The sequence below is a fragment of the Dipodomys merriami genome, unplaced genomic scaffold (genome assembly GCF_024711535.1).
Source record: "Dipodomys merriami isolate MVZ:Mamm:240054 unplaced genomic scaffold, mDipMer1.0.p SCAF_50, whole genome shotgun sequence".
NCBI lineage: Eukaryota > Metazoa > Chordata > Mammalia > Rodentia > Heteromyidae > Dipodomys > Dipodomys merriami.
In genome coordinates, this window is record NW_027206069.1 from 3,665,544 (window position 1) to 3,689,334 (window position 23,791).

General features: G+C 55.3%; 1 protein-coding gene and 1 long non-coding RNA gene across 2 annotated transcripts; both read right to left on the reverse strand.

Annotated features, from left to right (window-relative positions):
* Window positions 1-2,391: 2,391 nt before the first annotated feature.
* On the reverse strand, window positions 2,392-9,391 carry Slc25a47 (solute carrier family 25 member 47). Its single transcript, XM_069997578.1, has 6 exons — window positions 9,186-9,391; window positions 6,047-6,090; window positions 5,646-5,717; window positions 4,872-5,054; window positions 3,210-3,546; window positions 2,392-3,070 (listed from the first exon to the last, which is right to left on the reverse strand). Exons 1-6 carry the CDS (start codon window positions 9,211-9,213, stop codon window positions 2,790-2,792), a joined length of 945 nt encoding a protein of 314 aa, XP_069853679.1. The 5' UTR covers window positions 9,214-9,391; the 3' UTR covers window positions 2,392-2,789.
* An 81-nt stretch (window positions 9,392-9,472) lies between these two features.
* On the reverse strand, window positions 9,473-23,659 carry LOC138810560 (uncharacterized). Its single transcript, XR_011367161.1, has 4 exons — window positions 23,587-23,659; window positions 14,596-14,763; window positions 11,707-11,797; window positions 9,473-11,249 (listed from the first exon to the last, which is right to left on the reverse strand). It is a non-coding gene; the product is annotated as an uncharacterized lncRNA (long non-coding RNA).
* Window positions 23,660-23,791: the final 132 nt, after the last annotated feature.

Consider the following 23,791-nt stretch of genomic DNA (forward strand, 5'->3'; position numbering starts at 1 on the left):
CCAACTGATGTTTCTTGTAGTTCCACTGAGCCCAGGTCACGAGTGCAGAAGTGCAGCACCAGTCCCCACGGCAGCAGATGCAGCCGGCATTCCCCACCCAGCCGCGGCATCTGCGGGCAGCGCCTCAGCCTTTGCAAGAGAAGCCTCCATCTCCTCACAGGAAAGGAGAGCAGTGGTCTCATGACCAGGTCCTAGGAACAGGGTCCGAGGCCACTAGGCAGGAGACTCACCCATAGCCAGTGCCTGCCTGGGCGGAAGAGGACTGCCGGTCTCTACACCACCACCACATTCTGCTGAAAATCAGTGGTTTCCTTGCTTTTTTGGTCGGTCATGGGGCCTGAACTCAGGGCCTGGATACTGTCTCTCAGCTCTTCAGCTCAAGGCTAGTGCCTTACCACTTGAGCCACAGAGCCACTTCCAGCTTTTTTTTCTGCCTATGTGGTGCTGAGGAATCGAACCCAGGGCGTCGTGCATGCAAGGCAAGCACTCTACCACTGAGCCACCTTCCCAGCCCATCAGTGGTTTCTTGAAGCTTCCTGAGAGAATCCACCCATCTGGGATGAGGAAAGGTTCAGCCAGCTACTGGGGTGCAGGTCAAGATCATTCAGAAAAGCGGCCTTCCTTGCTCTGACAGATACCACCTGTCCCACAGGGGCTGGGCAGCTTGGGGACAGCTCATCATCTAGGACAGCACTGAAGCAGTGACTCAGGCCTGCTCCAAGCCTCCAGCCCATAACTGCATTGTGAGACAGCCCTGGGCTACACTGCCTGCCCTTGCTCTGGCCCCTGATTCTGCGGCCTTGACTTTGTAGAGGCAGTCCTATGGGAAGACACAGCACTGCCCCCTTTTGAGATTCTGAGCCAGCCGGCCCCTCCCAGATCCTTCACTTCCTCATGAGTGGGGGCCGAGGCTGGCACCAGTGGCTCATGCCTGTAATCCTAGCTATTCAGAAAGCAGAGACCTGAGGATGGTAGTTCAGAGCCAGCCTGGGCAGAGAAATTTGTGAGACTCTTTTATTTCCAGTTAGCCACCAAAACACCAGACGAGTAGCCATGGCACAAGTGGTAGAGCACCACTCTGGAGCTTAAAAGCTAAGGGACTACATCCAGGCCCTGAATCCAGCCCCAGTGCTAGCAAACCCACACACAAGCCCTAGTACTAGGAAACACACACACATACACACACACCAGGAAAGAGTGGGAGCTAGTACTTAACACTGAAGTGTATAGAGAAAGTACAGGATCCATTCCAGAAAGTTTGTGACAGCCCGGGACCGGGCTGGGCTGGGTGGACCAGCTGCTCAGCAGTGCAGGTTCAGGAGTTGAATCATCACCACCATCACCCCACTGTGGCCAAGAGTACAGCCAGTACCTCTCTTCCCAAAGTTAAAACAAGTGGCCTTGACCAATGTGGTCACAGCTCAGCACTGATACATTACTGAAACCTTTAATAGCTAGTGCTCTCCTCCCAGCTTTTGGGCCAGGGCATCCCAGTCTTGAACTCTGGGATAAACCTGGCAAATTCAAGCTTAAAAACTAAAAGAAACGGCATCAATGGCCTTATACCAGTGATCCTAGCTACTCAAGAGGCTGAAATGTGAGGAACACAGTTGGAAACCAGCCCAGGCTAGAAAATGTGAGATTTTTGTCTCCAATTAACCATCAAAAAGCCACACGTAGCTGGGTGCCAGTGGCTCGTGCCTGTAATCTTAGCCACTCAAGAGGCTGAGATCTGAGGATCACAGTTCAAAGCCAGCCTGGTCAGCAAAGTCCTTGATTCTCTTATCTCCAATTAACCACCCAAAAGAAAAAAAGCCTTTACATGTCTTCTGCCCCTTTCGCTGGACTGTGACCCTGGAAGACAAGGCCAAGGCTGGCATCTGAGCAAGCGCAGTAAACACAGGCATCAGCCAGCTCCGGCAGAGGACTGTTGTGTGCTGACCCCGTGGGCACACACTGGACTTGCCAGCCCTGGCCCTGACAGCCTATCCCTGGAGGTCACATGGTCCAGGGAGAGGGCCTTGTCAGAAGCACAACCAGCCCCAGCTGCCCCTCGCCACGCGTGGCATGCCCGTGGGCAGCTGGCTCCCCAGTCCACGCTGTTAGCTCGCACAACCCATCTGTGGCCCAGCCCCCATCACCTACAGCCTCCAGGGGGTTTGTGTGGGGTGTAGTGAACAGCAGGTCACAGGCAGGGTTCCGTGGCCTGGGAGGCCAGGGGAATGGACCCAGCCGAGGCCGTGGTGCACCACTTGTATGATGGAGACACTGGCTAGGGCTTGTCCACCAGGAAGGGAGCTGCAGGCCTGTGGCCCACGCATCCCGTGGTGACTGGGCAGGCGCACAGGCGGATAGATCGGCAGCCCACAGATGGCAGACAACACCACTGAGCACCATCAAACATTTTATTGACAACAGCTCCCACCAAGTTTTGGGGGTGCCCACGTGGGACAGTGTATACTCAGGGAGAGTGAGGATATAAGCAGCCAGCAGGAATGGGGGTCCTGCCCCCCCCACTACCACAGGACTGAAGCTCAGGGGAGGAGCACCATCCTGGCAGTGAAGAAGCCAGGCCTGGAGCAGATGCCTCAGCCTCTTGTGACCCATGACCTTGCAGACAGCCAGGCAGCCCCTGGACCTTCTGGTCAGTAGCTGGACAGAACTCGCTCGGGCCTCAGCTGAGTCAGTGCAGGGAGACCCACTGTCCAGTGCCAGCCCTGTGGGGTCTCCACCCCGTCCACACGGTCCTTTGCTTCCTCCAGAAGCTGCGAGCAGGTCGTCACCTGCCCTTAAGTGAGCAGGCCCCGCGTGAGCCTCAGCACAGCCTCGTAGGCAACGAAGACCACCATATTGACGGGAAAGGCGCGGCAGCAGTTGAGTGTCAGCCCCTTGAAGAGCACCCTGGGCCCCTCCTCCCGCACGCTGCTCACCACACAGTGCCAGAGGCCTCGGTAGCGCTGCTGGCCCTGCCCGTCTGCCTGCAGGCGTGACTTGATCACGTCCATGGGGGTGGCCACGGCCCAGGCCAGGGCCCCTGCAAAGCCTCCAGCCACCAACACACCCAAGACATCTGCAGGAGAGACAACGCACAGCCTGAGTGTGAGCACAACCTGGCCCGCGCAGTCTACAAGAGGGGAAACTGAGGCTTCAGGGAGGGGGTCATGGTAGCAGATCCTCTCAGCCTCATCCACCTTCCAGCTCAGACTCACCTGGCTCACTGCGGCCAGCGGGGGTGAGCCACTCGGAGAGGATGGCGTAGGAGAGGAAGTAGGTGGCGAAGGAGTGGCCTTCCCGAAGAAGCAGGGCCGAGCTGCCCTTGTAAAGGCCCCGGAGGCCCTCCTCACGGGCCACTGTGGCTAGGCAGTGCAGTGGTCCACGGTACTTGGGCCCAGACACCAGACGTGCAGGGGGTGCAGGACACACAGGGGGAGCTGCTGAGGGCCACAAGGCTGAAGGCCGCCGCTGCTGGGGCTGCGGCTGCAGCTGCGTCTGCGTCTGCGTCTGCAGGCGGATCTTAGCCACCTCAGTGGGTGATGTCAGGAACACCTGGGGCACAGAAGAGGCAGCATGAGACCTGGTGGGCAGCTGCCCCACACTGCCACACCTGGCCTCCCATCACCTTGTGCCATCCAAGCCAAGATGCTACAGGGCAGCCCTAGGATGTGGTGGCACAGAGTTCAAAGCCAGCTTTGCCAGCCCAACGCTAATGCCAGTGCCTTCAACAATCATGTCTCCTGTTACAGAAAACGCATGACGCCTCCTCTGTGACTTAGATCAAGAATGCAGGCACTGGTACCTCACACCTACAATCCTAGCTACTTAGGAGGCTGAGATCTGAGGATCACAGTTCAAAGCCAGCCTAAGCAGGAAAGTCCGTGAGACTCATCTCCAATTAATCACAAAAAGTCAGAAATGGAGCTGTGGCTCAAATGGTAGAGCACTAGCTTTGAGCAAAAAGAAACTCAGGGACAGTACCCAGGCCCAGAGTTCAAGCCCCAAGAGTGAACAAAGCTAAGGGACAACATCCAGACCCTAATAAGTTCAAGCCCCAGAACCATCTTGTTTTTTAAATGTAATATAATTATTAGTAACATATTGCTAATAGCATCAGTTGTCCTTTTGTGGTTGTACATTACATGTCAGGCTTTGTGATGGGGTCTTTAACCTCTTAATCTCACTTAATCTAGTACAGTTGAAGAGACAAAAGCTCAGAGACACTCTCTATAGCAAGGTGAAGGGCACCCAACTAGCAAGAGTCAGAACTGAGGCTTGAGCCTCTCAGGTGGCAAGGCCCACAGGGACAGGCCATTACCCTCTATGCTGTGAGGGACAGGGATGTCACTGGGCCTCTGAGGCAGCCATGCGGCTGTCCAAATGGCTCTGTTTAGGACTCATGCCTTGGTTCACCTCTCCCCATCAAGTGGGAGCTCCAGGAAGGCAGGTGTCCGCTGCCTTGGTCTCTTCTACCCCTGTCTGCTGGCCAGGGCATTTGAGGATGAAGGGATGCTCGGTTTCCATGGTAACGTGGATGGTATTCAGCCATCTTGATACCCTTGCTAGAGATGTGGTCTGTGAGCCAGTGGGAAACCCAGGCACCTGAGCTCCACAGGCCCTGCTGAATCAGGTCATCTCTGGGGTTCCCATTCTCTAACAGGGAGGGTCCCTTGTTACTCCACCCGCCTCCCCTCAGGACCATGCTGGGGACATGGGGGACCCCCCAGCTCGGTGTGTGCCCCACCAGCAGGACACTGGCTCCACCAGGTTCTGCCCTCAGCAACCTCAGTTTCCTAGCTGCTGGGCAGGGGATTCAGACACACACACACACCTCCCAGTCTCTCTGAGGTCCTCCCCAGCCTCATCTTCCTACTCACCCGGACAAGGCCAGAGGCGCATCCCGAGAGCATGATGTCGGCCTTGGCAGGCTTGACGTCCGTGCTGCCATACCGGAAGCGGCAGATGTGCGCCAGGCAATGGTGGTAGGTGCCGAAAGACACAGACGAAACCAGGGACACGGTGCACACGGGCAGTGAGAGGCCCCGGTAGAAGCCCCACACCTGGGGGACAGGGTCCACGTCAGGGGACGGGAACCCCACCAGGGAAGCCACCCTGGGCCCCGGGGGCTGAGGCCATTCCAGCCAGCCCGCTGGCCCTGACACCCCCCCCCCATAAGTGGAATTCACTGCGCTCAATTTGTGAAGTCGGGGGAGGGTCAGGCTGCCAGGGCAGCCATGTGCTATTGGCGATGACCTAGCGTGCTCCAGGAGTGCTGGTTTTCGTAAGCTAACCGTGGCTTGGGTCAGCGTTCACGCTGTCAGATGTCCCCAGTGCCTACTCTGGACAGGCCTCTGAGTTTGTGGCAACCCGATGACCCAGGGCTGGCATGGCACAGAAAGGAACGCCCAGGCACCTCTCCCGCCTCCAGGAAGCCTGGTGGTACTCCCAGACTCTCTCCTGCCCCTCTGATCCCCAGATGCCAGTTCTGATCCACAGAGGGAGCCTGAAGCTGGGCACGGGGTTCCCTTTGGATGAGAACAAACAGAGGCCAGGCTCAAAGAGAACCAGTCACCCGGGGCTAGTGGGTGAGAGGCAGGCCTGAGGATGGAGACCCGATATCCCTGAGCATCTTCCCGGGGCCGCACACCTACCCGCTCTTGGCGATACGTGTCCCGGATGCAGTGCCAGATGCCTGTGTACTTCGGCTCTGTCTGGATCCTGACCTAGGGGTGAGGTAAACTTCAGGAAAGGTTGACCCCCTGGCCTAGAGCGAGGCTGGCGGGCCCTGGGGATGTCCCCACTGTCACAGGCACACTGGTGTGGGCAGGGTGGGGACAAGGAGCCCTCCTGAAGATGACCACACTGAGGCCAGGGTCATCCCCTGCGAGAGGATGAGAAAGAAGGCCTGACACTGCCCCAGGGACCACTGAACGTGCGGAGCAGGAGACAGTGTATGTGATTAGCATTCGGATGACCAGGGATGTATGCAGGGGACATGGGGTGCCCAGGCCAGGCCAGATTCTGGGGTGGGATGGGGCTGAGCCTTGCACACCTTCACTGTGTCCAGGGGGTAGCCCACAGCAACTCCGCAGACGCCTGCAAGGGAACGAGAGCATGGTAAGGGGAGGTGCACAGGGGGTGGGCAGCAGCGGCAAGAGCCCACCTTACAGAAGGAGAGGTGACCCCAAATGACCTCCTGCCCATGGAAAACACCACAGGGCTCTGCTGGCAGCCCTGAGTTTGGACCTTGGTTTGTTGGCCAAATGTCATCCCTTGGCTTTTCCTCTCAAGACTAGCATAGCACTCTACCACTCGAGCCCCAACTGTACTTCCAGCTTTTTGGTGGTTAACCACACATAAGAATCTCACTGATGCTGGGCGCCGGTGGCTCACGCCTGTCATCCTAGCTACTCACGAGGCTGAGATCTGAGGATCGCAGTTCAAGTCCAGCCCAGGCAGGAAGGGCTGTGAGACTCATCTCCAATAAATCACCAGAAAGGCCGGGCGCTGGTGGCTCACGCCTGTAATCCTAGCTACTCAGGAGGCTGAGATCTGAGGATCGCGGTTCAAAGCCAGCCCAGGCAGGAGAGAGCGTGAGACTCCTATCTCCAATAAACCACCAGAAAACCGGAAGTGGCGCTGTAGCTCAAGTGGTAGAGCGCTCGCCTTGAGCTGAAGAGCTGAGGGACAGCGCCCAGGCCCAGAGTTCAAGCCCCACGGCCGACAAAAAAAAAAAAAAAATCACCAGAAAACCAGAAGTGGTGCTGTGGATCAAACAATAGAGCACTCATCTTGAGCTGAAGAGCTGAGGGACAGCGCCCAGGCCCAGAGTTCGAACCCCATGACCAAAAAAAAAAAAAAAAAAAGAATCTCATGGCTTCCTGCCCAGGCTGGCTTCCAACTGTGAGCCTCAAATCTCAGCCTCCTGAGCTCCTGAGTAGCTAGGATGAAAGCATGAGCACCAGTGCCCGGCTCTTGGCCTCATTCTGGCCTATGCTTACGTCACGGTGAGGCCAGGAGAATGTGGCAGCTTTGCCCCTGAGCCTGGTTCTGACTCTGGTCCCCAGCCCGGCACACTGGGAGGAAGAGGAACCTGTAGGACATGGGACCTCACGGGAGGTCCTTAGGTGGCTGGGGCATGCTCCTGGAAGGTGCTGGAACCCCAGACCTTTTCTCTTCCTCCTTGGGAAGAAGCAACGGCCCCTGCTCCACAGGAGCCTCCAGGGCCTCCAGATGAGTAAATCTTCTCCAAGTTAGTTTTCTGGAACATTCGCACAGTGATGGAAGCTGACTTGCAGAGCTCCCCGCCCCCCTGCCCAGGCCCAAGCTGTGGACCAGGCCCTCTGCTCTCTGCCCTCTGCCTTCTACCAAGGGTGCTGTGCTGCCATTCTGGTCTCCCTGCTGACACTAGGGCCCCCATAGCCAAGCCCAGCATTGCCTTGAGGCGGCAAAGAGGGGTCAAGCAGATTCCTGGCCTTTCTTTCTCTGTGTGCTGTTTGGAGGGAGGGGTAAGCCATGAGACTGTGCTCTATTTGCTGTGGACCCCAGGAGTCAATAAATACACAAGAGTAAAAGAATGGCTGACAGCTCACACCTGTAAGCCAGTTACTCAGGAGGCTGAGATCTAAGCATCAAGGTTCAAAGCCAGCCTGGACAGGAAGGTCACCTTTTTTAAAAATGATATTTTTATTATCTTTAAGTAATTGTACAAAGGACTTAGCATTTAGCAAATCAATGTATGACTACAGTGTTCCTTAAATGATGCCACCCAGCCCATCCCCACCCATCTCTCCCACCCAGCCCTTCCCCTCAATCTTGTGAATTTCATAGAATTTGCATCGAAGTTTGACAGCATTTCCCTTATCCCCAAAAGTGAAGCTCTTATCTCCAATTATCCAGGAAAAAAAAAAAAAAAAAACCACAGAAGTGGGAGGTTCAGCGGTAGAGCACTAGCCCTGAAAGGAAAGGCGAAGGACGGTGTTTAGACCCGGAGTTTGAGCCCCAGTACCCTCCCCCTCCCCCCCCCACACGCACAGAGTGAGTGGGTGAAGAAGTAGATGATGAGGTAAAGCCAAGGTAAAGCCTTGGCGGACAGAATTTCTCTCCTTGTCCACCTCACCAAACACACCGACCCATCAAAGGCCGGCGTCACCGGCTGTTGGGATGCCGCCCTGACTGGACTCTGGCAGCCTCTCCCTGCCTCTGTCACATGTCTTGCTTCTGTGCCCCACATGCTCTCCGCCACCCCCGGTCACAGTCCCTGAGTACCAGCCCACGTCTGGGTCGCTATGACACCGCCAGGCGCAGAGCGAGGGTCCTCTCTCGCCCAGGCCTCTTGGGGAAAAGCCCTCCCAGGAAGCTCTTCGTGCCCCTCGGCAAGGCCAGGCCTCCCTCTGGGCCTCCCCTTTTGGGTGCTCATGTTCAGGGGAGCAACTGGACTCAGGCTGGCACAGACAGTGCAGGAGCAGTCAGGGCCAAGTCCTTCCTAGGCCTCCACCCCCACACTGCCACTGTTCCAGAAGAATGCCAGCGCCATCCCCCGGCTCTTGCACAAGACAAAGCAACGCCAAGGACACCTCACTTAGAATAGACCCTCAGGGCTGGGAAGGTGGCTCAGTGGTAGAGTGCTTGCCTTGCATGCATGAGGCCCTGGGTTCGATTCCTCAGCACCACATAAGCAGAAAAAGCCAGAAGTGGCACTGTGGCTCAAGTGGTAGAGCGCTAGCCTGGAGCTGAAGAGCTGAGGGGCAGCGCCCAGGCCCAGAGTTCAGGCCCCACAACCAATAAAAAATAATAATTATAGCTCCTCAGCCTACAGACAAATGTCCTGGGCGGACCAGAGCGTCCTGCAGCACCAGCTCATCACGCAGGAGCAAAAAACGGCTGCGCCCCGGCAGTCCTCTGCACACAGCCTCTGCCTGGCCCGCGCCAGTCCCCAGCTGGGGCGCGGGGCGCAGGGTGGGAAAGTGTTTCTTCCCTGAGTCTCCAGACCTCCCCGCCCCGGCCCAGCCTGGTAACAATCAGTCCCCGTTCGTAGGCCAATGTCCCTAGCCAGTCCCCATCCTCCGAGTCCTGCGGGGCACTCAGGAGCTCGCCTGCCTCAACAGACTCAGATCACCCCTGGGGCTCCCCCAAACACTAGCACACACACAGCACCGCCGGCGGACCCAGCTTCCCCTGCCCTCCCTTACCTCCGATGGCCCCAGCAACAAAATCCATGGACAGCTTAGGAGGTGGAGGCAGGGAGGCCCTGGTCTGACTGCTGAGAATGAGCTTCTGAGGGGCCAGGTGGCCTCAACCGTTTCCTGTGCGGCTCTCAGACCTTAAGTACCTTTGGGAGGCAAGCTGGGGGTGGGGTCAGGAAGCCAGCGTCCGGGAGTGGTCCAAAGCAGAGGCCAAGCAGAGGCACACGGGTCGATGGCCACGCCCACCCCCTGTGCCCGGCTCCCCCACCCCACACGCTCCCAGGACCCCAGTGTCAATGCCCTCCTGACCCCAGATGTCAGGAAAGTGTGTGAGAGGTCACAGAGGTAGCACCCCCCCCACCCGCAGCTCAGCCTCTGACCAGCCAAGAGGCCAGCGTGTGTGTGCTGGTCACTTGAACTGACCATAAAAGCGGTAAGCTCTCTTTCTCTTGTGTTTTGTTTTTTTGTCGGTCATGGGTTTGAATTCAGGGCCTGGGCTCAAGGCCAGTGCTCTACCACTTGAGCCACAGTGCCACTTCCGGCTTTTTCTGTGTATGTGGTGCTGAGGAATTGAACCCAGGGCCTCCTGCATGCCAGGCAAGCGCTCTACCGCTGAGCCACCTTCCCAGCCCCCAGCAGTGAGCTCTCAGTTTACCTCTGCCCCGGAGGCAGTGGGATGGTGCCCTGGCTGCACTTGGCAGTGGAAGCGCTGCCAGATGGCTCGGTGGGGTGGGCTCTGGCCAGGCCGCGCTCACCAGGCGGCCCCCTCTCATGGGCAGTCCAGGAAGGAAAGGACGCCTCATCTCTACCGCTGGGTCGGCAGCTGCTCAGCAGCTCCTCAGCTACAGCCCCATGAAGAGATCTAGAGGTTTGAGGCCCCATGGCCGCTGGGCCCTGCCCTACAGGAAGCTGTGGAGAGGGGAAGGGCAGGGGTCACCGACTCCCTCCAGCAGCGCTGTCCCTGTGCCCTCAAGGCAGGGCAGCAGGAGCCCACGTGTCCATCTGTTTTCCTGTCCTCCGACAGGCGGCTACAGGCTGGCCTTGAACAGTCTGGGAACTGAGGAAGGGGTACTCCCCGACACACACACACACACCGCCAGTCTGTCTGCTTGTAGGCAGGGCTAGTTGTCACAACAGAGGGCAGAGGGCAGGAAATGACCTGTCCAAGGCCAGTCGCCACGTCGGTCCTGGCCTGTAGAAAAACATGGCTCAGTGTGCCAGAGCCCAGCTGCCTGCGTTCAAATCCCAGCTCTGCCTTCCACGGTTTGAGACCCGGAGCAGTCCTGATGCCCTGAGCCTCCACTTTGACCCAGGAGGAAAAACAGCACCTGCCACGTGCATGGACACCTGCTGTGTGCGTGGACACCTGCCACATGCCCCTGACAGCTCAGGGCGAGCTGAAGGCGTGGCGCTGTGGGATGGAAAGCACCAGCTGCTAAGGTTGCATCAGCAAAGCATAGCGTGTAGAAGGAGGCTTGAATGGTTGACATTACAGTGGAAAGCCAGTGCTTCTGACAATGAGTTGCTTGTGTGTATGCCAGGGAACAAGAGCCCATTAAGTCCCACTTTCCTTTTCTTTGTCCTTGTTTGTGTGTGCTGGTCCTGGGGCTTGAACAGGGCCTGGATGCTATCCCTGAGCTTTAGTACTCAAGGCTGGTGCTCTACCACTTGAACCACAGCTCCACTTTTTATGTTGTTGTTGTTTGTTTTGGCATTTTTTTGTGCTTAATTGGAGCGAAGTCTCACAGCCTTTCCTGCCCAGTCTAGCTTTGAATTGCAATCCTCAGATCTCAGCCTCTTCAGTAGTTAGGATTACAGGTGTGAGCCACCTGCATCTGGTAAAGTCCTTTACATTTCTTTCTTTTTTCTTTCTTTTCGGTCAGTCGTGGGGCTTGAACTCTGGGCCTAGGTGCTGTCCCTCAGCTCTTCAGCTCAAGGCCAGCGCTCTACCTTTTGAGCCACAGCGCTACTTCCAGTTTTCTGGTGGCTCACTGTAGATAAGAGTGTCACGGCCTTTCCTGCCCGAGCTGGCTTTGAACTATGATCCTCAGATCTCAGCCTCCTGAGTAGCTAGGATGACAGGGTGAGACACCAGCATCAGTACAGTCGAACATTTCTAATGCAGTAAGTTCCACTCACCCTGCTCTGGAGCCCAAAGTGGCCACCGCCCTGTGCCCTGCTCGCCTGCCTCATCCCTGGACAGCCGTGCACCTGTCCGTGTCCCCAGCACTACCGACCAGCACTGCCTGTACTTGCCAACTGCCTGGCGTGGAGACGCACGGACAACCACAGCCAAGCCCTGGAGGGGCCGATGGGCCAGGAAGGAGACGGAGAACCTCAAAGAAACGTAGCAAATCCAGCACAGCCCAAGTTCCAGGGGTGAAGGTGAAGGGTGCGTTGGGCAGCTGGGAAAGGCGACACTGGAGACAGACACGGCCCTCGCCACAGCCAAACCTCACCTGCCCTTGTGTCCTGCACAAGCCCTCCCGGACCTCCCCCCCCCCCACCGTGGGAACAGACAAGTCACCTCAGTGTTTGCACCTCTCCGCGCTTGTCCCAACAGCTCCGGTGGGCTGTGCGCCGCTGGCAGGCAGTCACGCTGGGTCCTCCCATGCCCACTGCGGACAGAGGAGCAAAGGGTTACTGTTATGCGGGGAACAAACACAATGCAGGAGTGGACAGATGGAAGAACGGAGGAATGCAGAGAGTGATGAATGGACAGAAGAGGGACGGGCAGGGAAAGGTCAGGAGGAGGAAGGCAGGGGAGAGGAGGGAGGGACCCAAGAGATGGCCAGCTCTGAGAAAAGGGCAAAGGATTCCTATGGAGCTCATGATAAAGATCATTAAGCAAACAAGAAGGTGATAAGAACAGAACAATTTAAAAAACTTGAAATTGTCTTAATGTGAGGAGGGAGGTGGGGGGAGAGAGGGAGGCTGGTGGGGGTTCATTGTGTGTTCCTATGGAATTCTTATGAGGAAACTCCCCTTGTACAAGGAATAGACACAAACTAAAAACCTTTTAACAGGGCCTGGGAATGTGGCTCAGTGGTAGAGCGCTTGCCTAGCATGCATGAAGCCCTGGGCTCAATTCCTCAGTACCACATACACAGGAAAAGCCAGAGGTGGTGCTGTGGCTCAAGTGGTAGAGCGCTAGCCTTGAGCTGAAGAGCTAAGTGACAGCTCCCAGGCCCAGAGTTCAAGCCCCATGACAGGACCCCCTGCCCCCGCAAAAAAAAAAAAAAGAAAAAAAAGAGCTCAGGCCTGAGTTCAAGCCCCATAATCAAAACAGAACAAAACATGACAGTAAGAAAGGAGCCACAGCACCTGCCCCGCTTCCTTCAGAAAGGGCTTCGGGCCTGCAGTGGTAGGTCTGTGGCATGTGGTCATCTCCTGCACTTGACTGGCCTGACTCAGGGGGTGGCAGAGGACAGGACCCAAGCAGTAGAGCACTTGCCCAGCATGCTTGAGGCCTTGGATTCAATGCATATCACACACACACACACACACGCACGCGCACACACACACACACACACACACACACACACACACACGCATATGCACAGAGGAAGTGCTAAGAGGACATCCGGTGGCCTGGCAGCCAGAAGCGTGGCCGGTGCTCTCTGCCTGGATGGCATTACAATCTGCCTCTCCCAACTGAGTGACCTTGAGCTGGTGGGATGACCTCACTGGGTCTTGATTTTTCCATTAGGCAATGGGATTTCAGGAGGTGGAGCCTGAGGGGCTCCCTGCAGCGCCATCCTCCAATGGGGGTGCATGTGTTAGAAAAGGCTTCCTCCACCAGTGTCCCGACCCACTGTGTGCAGCAGGACGGGGTCACCACCTCCTCCGCGGTGACAGACGTCGCCGCCCATACCGTGCGCCATGCCAAAGCCTCCTGCAGAAAGTGTGGGCTTCTGGCTGAGACTGTGGAGGAGCTGGGCATGCTCCCAAGTTCTACTTTTTATAGCAAAAGGAGAAGCCACAAAGTATAAAATCCATCCAGCTAAAGAGCCAGAGCCAGAAGAGAAAGTGAAGTCCACGAGCCAGCCCTGGAACCTGCTTTTCTTCCTTTTTCTCCCAAGGCCATACTATGTAGCTCAGGTGGGCCTCAAACTTCTCTTTTTTTCTTTTCTTTTTTTTTTTTTTTGGGGGGGGGGTCTGGTCGTGGGGCCTGAACTCTGGGCCTGGGCGCTGTCCCTCAGCTCTTCAGCTCAAGGCTAGCACTCTACCACTTGAGCCACAGAGCCACTTCCGGCTTTTTTCTTTTTGCTTATGGAGTGCTGAGAAATCAAACCCAGGGCCTCATGCATGCAAGGCAAGCGCTCTACCACTGAGCCACCTCCCCAGCCCCACTCTTTTCTTTTTAAATATAGATATAGTTAAACTTTATTATGTAAAGTTGATAATCATGAAGAACTGAGTGGCATAATTTTGAGATACAAATATTATCTAGCAAAAAGTAAACATCTCATGAATTCAAAATTAAGCACAGTAGGAGCTGGGAATGTGGCTTAGTGGTAGAGTGCTCACCTAGCATGCATGAAGCCCTGGGTTTGATTCTTCAGTACCACATACACAGAAAAGGCTGGAAGTGGTGCTGTGGCTCAGTGGTAGAGTGCTAGCCTTGAGCAAAAGAAACCCAGGGACACTGCCCAGGCCCTGAGTTCAAGCCCCAGGACTGGCAAAATTATAATAATTATAATAATAAGCAGAGTAGTCACAGCTAATAGAAAAGATCCTATAGAGACTTCAAGGCATGAGAATGTTCTTTAACTAGAAAACAGGGCTCTTAATTTTAATGAGTTACAACTTTTGTATCTTTTTAAAAATTTTTATTTTTTATTTTATTTTATTTATTTTGCCAGTCCTGAGGCTTGAACTCAGGGCCTGGGCACTGTCCCTCAGCTCTTCAACTCAAGGCTAGCACTCTACCACTTAAGAAACAGCACCACTTCTGGTTTTCTGGTGGTTAATTCGAGATAAAGAGTCTCATGGACTTTCCTGTCCGGGCTGGCTTTGAACCAGGATCCTCAGATCTCAGGGTCCTGAGTAGCTAGGATTATAGGCGTGAGCCACCGGTGCCAGGCGTAAATTTTGTTTTCAATTATTATTATAAAGGTGATGTGCAGAGGGGTTCCTGTTATATAGGTCCGGTTGGCCTTGAACTCTTGATTCAGGCCAGGGCTACTGGAAACAGTCTCGAACGTTTCCTTTTCTATTTTCAGTTTGCAGTTTGCTGCCTTTTCCCATTCCCTGTGTCTTTTGCCATGTGGGTGCCTAGGCACTCCTTCCTGTGCACATCCACAGCACCCCAAATTGTGATGAGCAGGGATCATGTGTGGCCCAGGGCTCTGAGCAAGATTGCCAGGGCCCGGCCCCACTCTGCTGTTTCTAACTGCAAAATCTGGACAAATACCTTCCCCTCCAGGGCCTGTTTCCTTGGCTGTGAAGAGGAAACTGTCACCCAGCAGCAGATGGTTGGGAGGTCTCAGGAGTCACTGGCTGTAAAGCATTTGGAACTCTGGTGCAAAAGGTGCTCTAGGACAGATGGGTGCTCAGGTCTGTCATCCTTGAACTCTCGAGGCTGAGGCAGGAGAATGAAGAGTTTGAGACCAGCCTGGGCTACTCAATAAGTGTAATTGTAATTACTCCAATGGCTGAGGTCTGAGGATCCTGGTTCAAAGTCCATGAGACCTTTATCTTCCACAAAGTACCAAAAAGCCAGAAGTGGAGCTGAGGCTCAAGAGGGCGAGTACTAGCCTTAAGCAAAAAGCTTAGGGACAGCTGGGCACTGGCAGCTCATGTCTGTAATCCTAGCTACTCAGGAGGTTGATATCTGGCAATCCTAGTTCAAAACCAGCCTGGGCAGTAAAGTCCAAGAGACTCATATCTCCAATTAACCACCCAAGAAAGGAATGGTGCTGTGGTTCAGTGGTAGAGCACTAGCCCGGAGCAAAACAAAACAAAACAAAAAAAACCTTTGGGGACAGTGCCCAGGCCCTTAGTTCAAGCCCAATGACTGGCACAAAAAGAAAGAAAGGAAGGCCAGGTGCCATGGCTCACACCTTGTAATCCTAGCTACTCAGGATCTGGACAGGCAAGCCCGTTAAACTCCAATTAACCACCAGAAAGCCAAAAGTGAAACTGTGAGTCAAAGTAGGAGTGCTAGCCTTGAGCAGGAAATCTTAGACACAGCACCCAGGCCCTGAGTTCAAGTCCCAGGACTGGCTTGTACAAACACACACACACATACACACACACACACACACACACACACACACACACACAATAAAAATAAAGATGCTCAGCAGGCTCCTGGATTGAGGCTGTCCTAGCCTTGGACCAGGTGTCTTGGTGGCTACAGATCTACCCAGCCCTCAGCCCTAAGCCTGCCAGCCCCCACGGCACCCACTGGGTCACCCCTGATGCCCATGTCACCTCTGAGCCCAGAGAAGCCGTCTTCTGCCTAAATAGGGGTGAAGAAAATGCCCTGATGTGGAGAAAAGATCCCGCTTCCACTCCCAGCATCGGCTTCCTCTTCCACCTGAAGGGCCACACCAGGCACAGAGATCCACCCCACTGGACCAGGGGGTCTTGAGTGCCCGTGCTCCCGTTAACCTGGGCTCTGTGGGCTCGATGCCCCACAGCTGGAGGACTAGCCTGGCCTAGCTGGACTGTGAACGCAGCACACAGGTGGACAGAAGTGAACCAGCCTGTACAGCTGAGAGCTCCGAGCGAACTAAACGTCTAACTACACACGAGTCAGGGATGGCTGACTGGTGGATGGAGACACCGGTGCCTGCCAAGCATGCTGGGGGGGGAGGGGGGCGCGGTTACTTTACGGACTGATTTCCAGAAGGAAGGAAGACTTCTCAGCCAGCCCTACTTGAATCATTTTAAATTTATAGGGTCTTATTAATCCAGGCACCAGTGGCTCCCTCCTGTAATCCTAGCTACTCGGGAGGCTGCCTGACAGAGTTCAAGCCCAGTACACACACATACACAATCACACACACACATTGATGATGATGATGATGATGATGATGGTGATGGCTGGCACCAGTGGCTCACACCTGTAATCCTAGCTACTCAGGAGGCTGAGATCTGAGGATCATGGTTCAAAGCTAGCCCAGGCAGGAAAGCCTGTGAGACTCTTATCTCTAGTTAACCACCAGAAAACTGGAAAGTGGTGCTGTAGTTCAAAGTAGTAGAGCACTAGCCTTGAGCAAAAAAGCTCAGGGACAGTGCCCAGGCTGTACCCAGGGGCAGCTGCATGATTAACAAATAATAATAACAACAACACCCAAAAATCAGAAGTGGAAGTGTCTGTCACTCAAGTGGTAGAGCACCAGCCTTGAATAGTAAATGTAAGGGCCAGGCGCCGGTGGCTCACACCTGTAATCTTAGCTACTCAGGAGACTAAAATCTGAGGATTGCGGTTCAAAACCAGCCCAGGCAAAAAGGTCTCAATGAAACTCTTACCTCCAATTTACCACTCAAACACTGGAAGTGGCATTGTGGCTCAAACAGGTGGAGCGCTAGCCTTGAGCACAAAGAGGCCTAGGGACAGCACCCAAGCCCTGAGTTCAAGCCCCAGGACCACCAAAAAAAAAAAAAAAAAAGTGTAAGGGACAACACACAGGCCCCTAGTTCAACCTCAAGGATGGCACAAAACAAACGAACACAAAACATTTATTATCTTACAGAGTTAGGGTCAGGCACCAAAAACAGCCAATCTATGGGCTGGGAAGGTGGCTCAGTGGTAGAATGCTTGCCTTGCATGCCTGAGGCTCTGGGCTCGATTCCTCAGCACCACATAAACAGGAAAAAAAAAAAGCCAGAAGTGGTTCTATGGCTCAAGTGGTAGAGCACTAGCCTTGAGCTGAAGAGCTGAGGGACAGTGCCCAGGCTCAGAGTTCAGGCCCCACGACTGGACCCCCCCAAAAAAAATAATTAAAAAAAAAACACAGCCAATCTAGGTAGCCCTGGATCAGGGGACCCCACCCCGTCTCTTCCTTTCCCTTTCCTTCCCCTCCCTCCTTCCTCCTCTCCCTCCCTTTCTGCCCTCTCTCTCACTTTGGCTCACTGAAGGCAAAAACCGGGGTATTGGCTAAAGGTCATGTTACAACCCCACCCCAACAGGACTGTCCCCCACAGCCAGGGACCCCAGGGACCCCAGGACAAGGAGGTATTCCTAGGTCTGCCATTGAGCTACAGCCCCTCGACCTTCTTTTATTTATTTATTTTTGTTTTGGTTGGTCGTGGGTCTTGAATTCTGGGCTTGGGCGCTGTCCCTGCGCTCTTCAGCTCAAGGCTAGTGCTCTACCACTTGAACCACAAGCCACTTCCGGTTTTCTAGTGGTTTATTGGAGATAAGAGTCTCATGGACTTTCCTGCACTGCCCGGGCTGGCTTTGAACTGCGATTCTCAGATCTCAGCCTCCTGAGTAGCTAGGATTACAGGCATGAGCCACTGGCGCCTGGCTGACCTCTTCTTTTAAAAGTAGAATGTTGCCGGGCACCAGTGGCTCTCGCCTGTAATCCTAGCTACTCAGGAGGCTGAGATCTGATGATCACTGTTCAAAGCCAGCCTGGGCATGAAAAGTCTGTGAGACTCTTATCTCCAATTAACCACTCAGAAAACTGGAAGTGGCGCTGTGGCTCAAGTGGTAGAGTGCTCACCTTGAGCTGAAGGGTTAAGACAGAGCTCAGGCTTTTTTTTTTTTCTTTTTCAGCCATGCCTCTCCACCATGATCGGCGGGGGCAGTAGTTTGGTAATAAACTTCTTTTCCTGCAAAAAAAAAGGACAGAGCTCAGGCCCAAAGTTCAAGCCCCATGACTGTCAAAAAAAAAAAAAGTAGAATATCAAAGATTTTACAGACATCTTTCCAGCCAGGCACCAGTAGCTCACACTTGTGGTTCTAGCTACTCAGAAGTCTGAGATCCGAAGATCCCAGTTTAAAGCCAGCTCAGGTGAGAGAGTCTATGAGATTTTCATCTCCAATTAACCACCAAAAAGCCAGAGGTAGAGCTATGGCTCAAGTGGTAGAGCTCAGGGACAGTGCCCAGGCCCTGAGTTCAAGCCCTAGGACCTGCACAAAAATAACAATAAAAAAGGCATGTTTCCAAATCACCCCAGTTAGGAGAGCAGGTAAGTTCAGCAGCCCCTGCGGCCCGGGCTGGGAGTCAGGGCAGCTCTGAGAAAGAAGCTGAGTCGGGTTGAAGGGGCCGCAGGGGCTTCCTGGAAGGCAGCTTGAGTGTGGGCCCAAACAGGCCCCATGCCAGCACGGCGCACCCTGCAGGGGAAAGGGGACTGGGAAGGGCCTGGAGCAGCACCTGCAGCCCAGCCAGGAGAGACTTGGTGGCTGTGGGCAGCGGCAGGTAGAGGCAGGGAGCCGGCTTGAGAGGAGAGGCCGTGTGAGGCAGGACCCCGCCCACCCCTGCTAGCCCAGCTGGCTGCCAGGGCTGCACGGCCACACAGGCTCAGGGCCAAGAAGAGACCCCTGTCACCCTCTATTTGGACAACAAGGTGCCACCGTGCAGGGGCCATGCCCAGCTCCTGGCGGGCTGGAGGGTCAGCCACTGTGGAGCCTGTGGGCACACAACAGGGCTGGCACAGAGGGAGGCGGTCTTCCTGGTCCTGTGGCTTAGGGAGATGCTGCCAGGCACTGGCAGGAGGATGGAGGAAGCCATGGGACCAAGGTGGCCCCGAAGGCCCTCCCTCCTGCCAGAAAAAACAGGAAGTCCCGCCCCAGAGGACATCTAAAGGCTCCTGGTTCCAGGACACTGCGCAGCTAGCCCTGAGCCTCCTGTCTGCTAACTGAGCTGGGGAGCGTTGGGGCTCCCAGCACGCTGTGCCCCTGAGTGTCACAGGCACCGGCCCGGGCTCCGGGCATGGCACCCCTCCCTCTCCTACCCACGCCAGCTGGCCGACCACACTACCACGCGCCTGCGTCAGACCAGCCACACAGTGCCCTCCTCTGGCAAGTGCATTCCAAGCCTGTTTACACGGACCACAGGCCGAGGCTGGCCTGCTCATCTGGCCACCTCTGTAGCAAGGGAGCCCAGAGGGTTGTGTGAGCATCACCAGGGGCTGAGTGGGCAGCAGGCAGTGTCCAGATGCTTGTTACATGCTGACCAGCTGGCCTCCCCCCCATCCTCTGGAGACCCCTTGTAGCCCTTTGGCTCCTGGGCACCCTGGCAGGCCCCCTTCGGCTCTATTTTTAGTCCAGAAACATCCGCCATGTCTATTTATACCATCCCTGATCTTGAGTTTCTGGGTGTCTCCTGACTTGAGCCTCAGTCTGGCCTCTTCGGGTTCTCAGTGGTACCCATCAGGACAGGAGGCCGCAGCTCATCTGAGAGCGAGCACAGAGGAAAAGGATGGAAATGCAAGGGACCCACACCACGGGCCCAGCTCTGGGGCTGGGCAGTCCAAACAGGTGGAGATGGGCTTGGGGAACCTCCAGTCCTTCCAGTTAATTAAATTAACTCTTATCTCCCGTTTCCTGCAATGACAGCAGAGCGTCTTGTACCAGAGAGCCGGTATCAGAGTTAGGTACTGTCCCTGCCCTACATGCGCTGTGGGCCAGAAGCTGCCCCAGCCCGTGTCACACACTACCAGAGGTAGAGAAGGACCAAGGACACCGCCAAGAGAGATCTGAGATTTCTACAAAACCCCTACGACCACAAAATCGGCTGACTTCCATGCAGGCCTGCCCACAGGCCTGGGAACCGGTCTTCTCAGCTCTCTCCCTAGATACAGCCATAAGGACCCTCAGCTGACTCCCATAGAAAGGAGCAGGAGAGACGCCCTTGGCCACGGCCCGTAAGACAGAACAGCAGCACCTGGCCTCCTTCTTACCAAGTTGGGAGGCTGCCTCCTGTCCCTTGGAAAGCCATACCGCCTCCTGTCTCTCCACCTCACGACATCTGACTACAGAAAATAGGGAAGAACTCTTGTCTGATTTAAAAAAAAAAATTTTTTTTTGTCGGTCGTGGGGCTTGAACTCTGGGCCTGGGCGCTGTCTCTTTAGCTCAAGGGGAGCGCTCTATCACTTGAGCCACAGCACCACTTCCAGTTTTCTAGTGATTTATTGGAGATAAGAGTCTCAGAGACTTTCCTACCCAGCTGGCTTTGAATTGTGATCCTCAGATCTCAGCCTCCTGAATAGCTAGGATTACAGGTGTGAGCCACGGGTGCCTGGCTTGATGTTTTTAATTAAGAAAAAAAAAAAAAAAGCAGCCAAGTGCTGGTGGCTCAGGCCTATAATCCTAGCTGCTCTGGAGGCTGAGATCTGGGGATTGAAGTTTGAAGCCAGACAAAGCAGAAAAAAAAAATCCCCAAGTCTCTTATCTCTGAGCCAACAAAAAGCTGGATGTGGAACTGTGGCTCAAGTGGTAGAGAGGCATCCTTGAATGAAAAAGCTAAGGGAAAGCACCCAGGCCCTGAGTTCAAGACCCAGTATCAGAAAAGAAAAAAAATAGTGGTGATGGAGTGATGGGAATTGCCTGGCCACTTGTCACTCAGCTTAAGAGACCCCAGGGTGAGGACAACCGACTTTCCTTTTCTTTCTGCCCTCTGGCCATTCCGTCTCCACTCTGGACCTGCCTTATGTAAGAGGTTATAAAAGAAGTTAAAAACTAAACCACTTCTCAGGGTCCCAGGTCTCCCCGCCATCTTCTTACACCCTGACCTCGGGCTTCTGCTGCTGGGTCTCTGGGCGGGTAGATTCCTCGGAGGCAATCTCCTAGGGTTGGCAAATTGAAACAGTAGTCCTGACAGGCATTGGTGGTTCACACCTGCAATCCTAGCTACTCAGCGGCTGAGATCGGAGGATCACCATTTGAAGCCAACCCAGGCAGGAAAGTCTGTGAGACTCATCTCCAATTAAGCACCAAAAAGCCGGAAGTGGAGCTGTAGCTCAAGTGGTAGAGTGCTATCCTTAAACACAAATGTTCAGGGACAGCACCCAGGCCCTGAGTTGAAGCCCCATACACACAGACACACAGACACACAGGCACACACACACACACACACACACACACACACACACACACACACACACACACACACACACACACACACACACACAAATTGAAACAGCAGTTCATCCTGTGCTGTAAATTTAGCCTCAGGAAAGGATGACATTATAGCACAAGCTTCCAGATGCCAATGTCATAGACTGACTTCACTTGTTTACAAGTATATTTCTTTCTGGTCTTCCCAACTGTCGCCGAGAGCAGGGATTTGGGCCTGTTTTGTTTTTCGTTTGTTTTGTCAGTTGTAGGACTTGAACTCAGGGCCTAGGCACTGTCCCTGAGCCTCTTTGTGCTCAAGGCTAGCACTCTACCACTTGAGCCACAGAGCCACTTGCAGCTTTTGAGTGGTTACTTGGAGATAAGAGTTTTCTGCACCGGGCGCTGGTGGCTCACGTCTGTAATCCTAGCTACTCAGGAGGCTGAGATCTGAGGATCGCGGTTCAAAGCCAGCCTGGGCAGGAGAGACCGTGAGACTCCTATCTCCAATAAACCACCAGAAAACTGGAAGTGGCGCTGTAGCTCAAGTGGTAGAGCGCTCGCCTTGAGCTGAAGAGCTGAGGGACAGCGCCCAGGCCCAGAGTTCAAGCCCCACGACCGACAAAAAAAAAAAAAAGAGTTTTCTGCTTAGTCTGGCTTCAAACCAAGATCCTCAGATCCTAGCCACCTGAGTAGCTGGGATGATAGGCATGAGCTATTGGGTCTGTTCTGTCCATAGCACTAGGCAGACATCGGTGACTCATGCCTATAATCTCGGCTACTCAGGAAACTGAAATCTGAGGAACTTGGTTTGAAACTAGGCAGAGGCTAAAACTAAGGTGAGCTGTGGCTCAAGTGGTAGAGTGCCAGCCTTGAGTGAAAAAGCTAGGGAGGCAAGGAGGTCCTTAGTTCAGGCTCTAATCAACACACACACACACGTGCACGAAAGGAAAAGGAACTTTAAAAAGGCTGTCTTTGTCTTCCAACTAATTGTCATCAAGTGTATTTTATTTGTGACCATTCTCTCTCTCTCTCTCTCTCTCTCTGTCTTTCTCTGTCTCTCTTTCTTTCTTTTTTTTTTTTTTGTCTGTCACGGGTCTTGAACTCTGGGCCTGGGTGCTGTCCCTCAGCTCTTCAGCTCAAAGCTAGCGCTCTACCACTTGAGCCACAACATTACTTCCAGTTTTCTGGTGGTTCATTGGAGATAAGAGTCTAACGGGCTTTCCTGCCTGGACTGGCTTTGAATTGGGATCCTCAGATCTTACTCTCCTGAGTAGCCAGGATGACAGGTGTGAGCCACCAGCGCCCGCATACTTGTGACCATTCTTGATTTTCATCTCCCAGTCTTCACCCACAGGGTGTGGTACCCCCAGAGCCCTCCGGGGACCCTGGGACAACTTGACATTCATGTGGAAGTCACTGGATGTAGCTGTTAGTGAAAAACCACAGGAGAGAGAGGAGGAGGCCCCCAGCCATCTCCTGCCCACTTGGTACTGGGCTTCTCCCAGGCCCTCTGCGGCTGGGCCCTCACATGTACCTGCTGCACAAGTGTCAGCTGGCTCAGAGGCTGGCGGGGTGTTCAAAGCCAGGCCTCCAGACCCCTAGCTCAGGGCCCCCCAGCCATAGCACGAGCACTGGACTAGGAGTCAGCAGCCCTGGGTTTGGGTCTCTTCTGAATGAATGTACGCATCCCATAATGCCTGTGACATGGGTTAGGGTCCCCGAAGGCTTCCCTGACTCCAAATGCGCCCGCCTTTCTGCGAGCCCCTCCTCCCAGAAGCGATCCCCAACTTCAGAAACCCGAAGGCAGGCATTACAAAGCGGCCCTCAAGGAGGCTGGGCCGGCCTCGGGCACCTACTACTGGACACTGGCCGAGAAAGTGCGTGGCCTGGCAGGTGCGGGGAAGGTCGGGGTGAGGAGGGGACCCCTGCCAGGGAGGACGGCGGGGGCGCAGGGACGCGTCACCCCTGGCGCCCCCTCCAGCTGCCCCGCGGTGACCTCTCCATCTCTGGCCGAAGATGGACTTCCCGGGAGGGACCTGGCCGCCGGGACCCACCCCCCCAAGCTCGGCCCTGGAACCTGCCCGCTCCAACCCCCCGCGGCTCCCGCACAACCCAAGTCCGAGGGGAGGTGCGGGTGCCGAGGCCGGGCGCGCGCGGTTCCCACCCCGCAGGCCCCCGCGCACCCGCCCAGGGGACCCGGAGCCCGGGCGAGGGCAGCGCGGCCCCGCACAGCCCGCGGGCCCCGCAGCGTCCCCGGCCACCCGGAGGACGCTGAGGTCACGTCGGACCCCAAGCTCGGGCTCAGGACCCAGGCCAGCTCCCCGCACTCGAGGTGCTCCCGGGCCCACGTCAGCCGCAGGCACCCCCCGCCCCCCGCCAAGCCCTACCAGTCCGCTGCGGGGCGCAGCGCGGCCCCTCTTTTCGACGCGGTGCGGGCGGGCGCGAGAAGCACAGTCTTTGTCTGCGGCACCCCGCGCCCCCTCCCCCGCCCCGACCCCCCGCCCGCCACGTCCCCCGCCCCGCCCCGCCCCGTCGGCGCGCTCAGCCAATGGGAGGCGGCGAGGGCGGTGCCGCGACCGGGGTGTTGTCCGC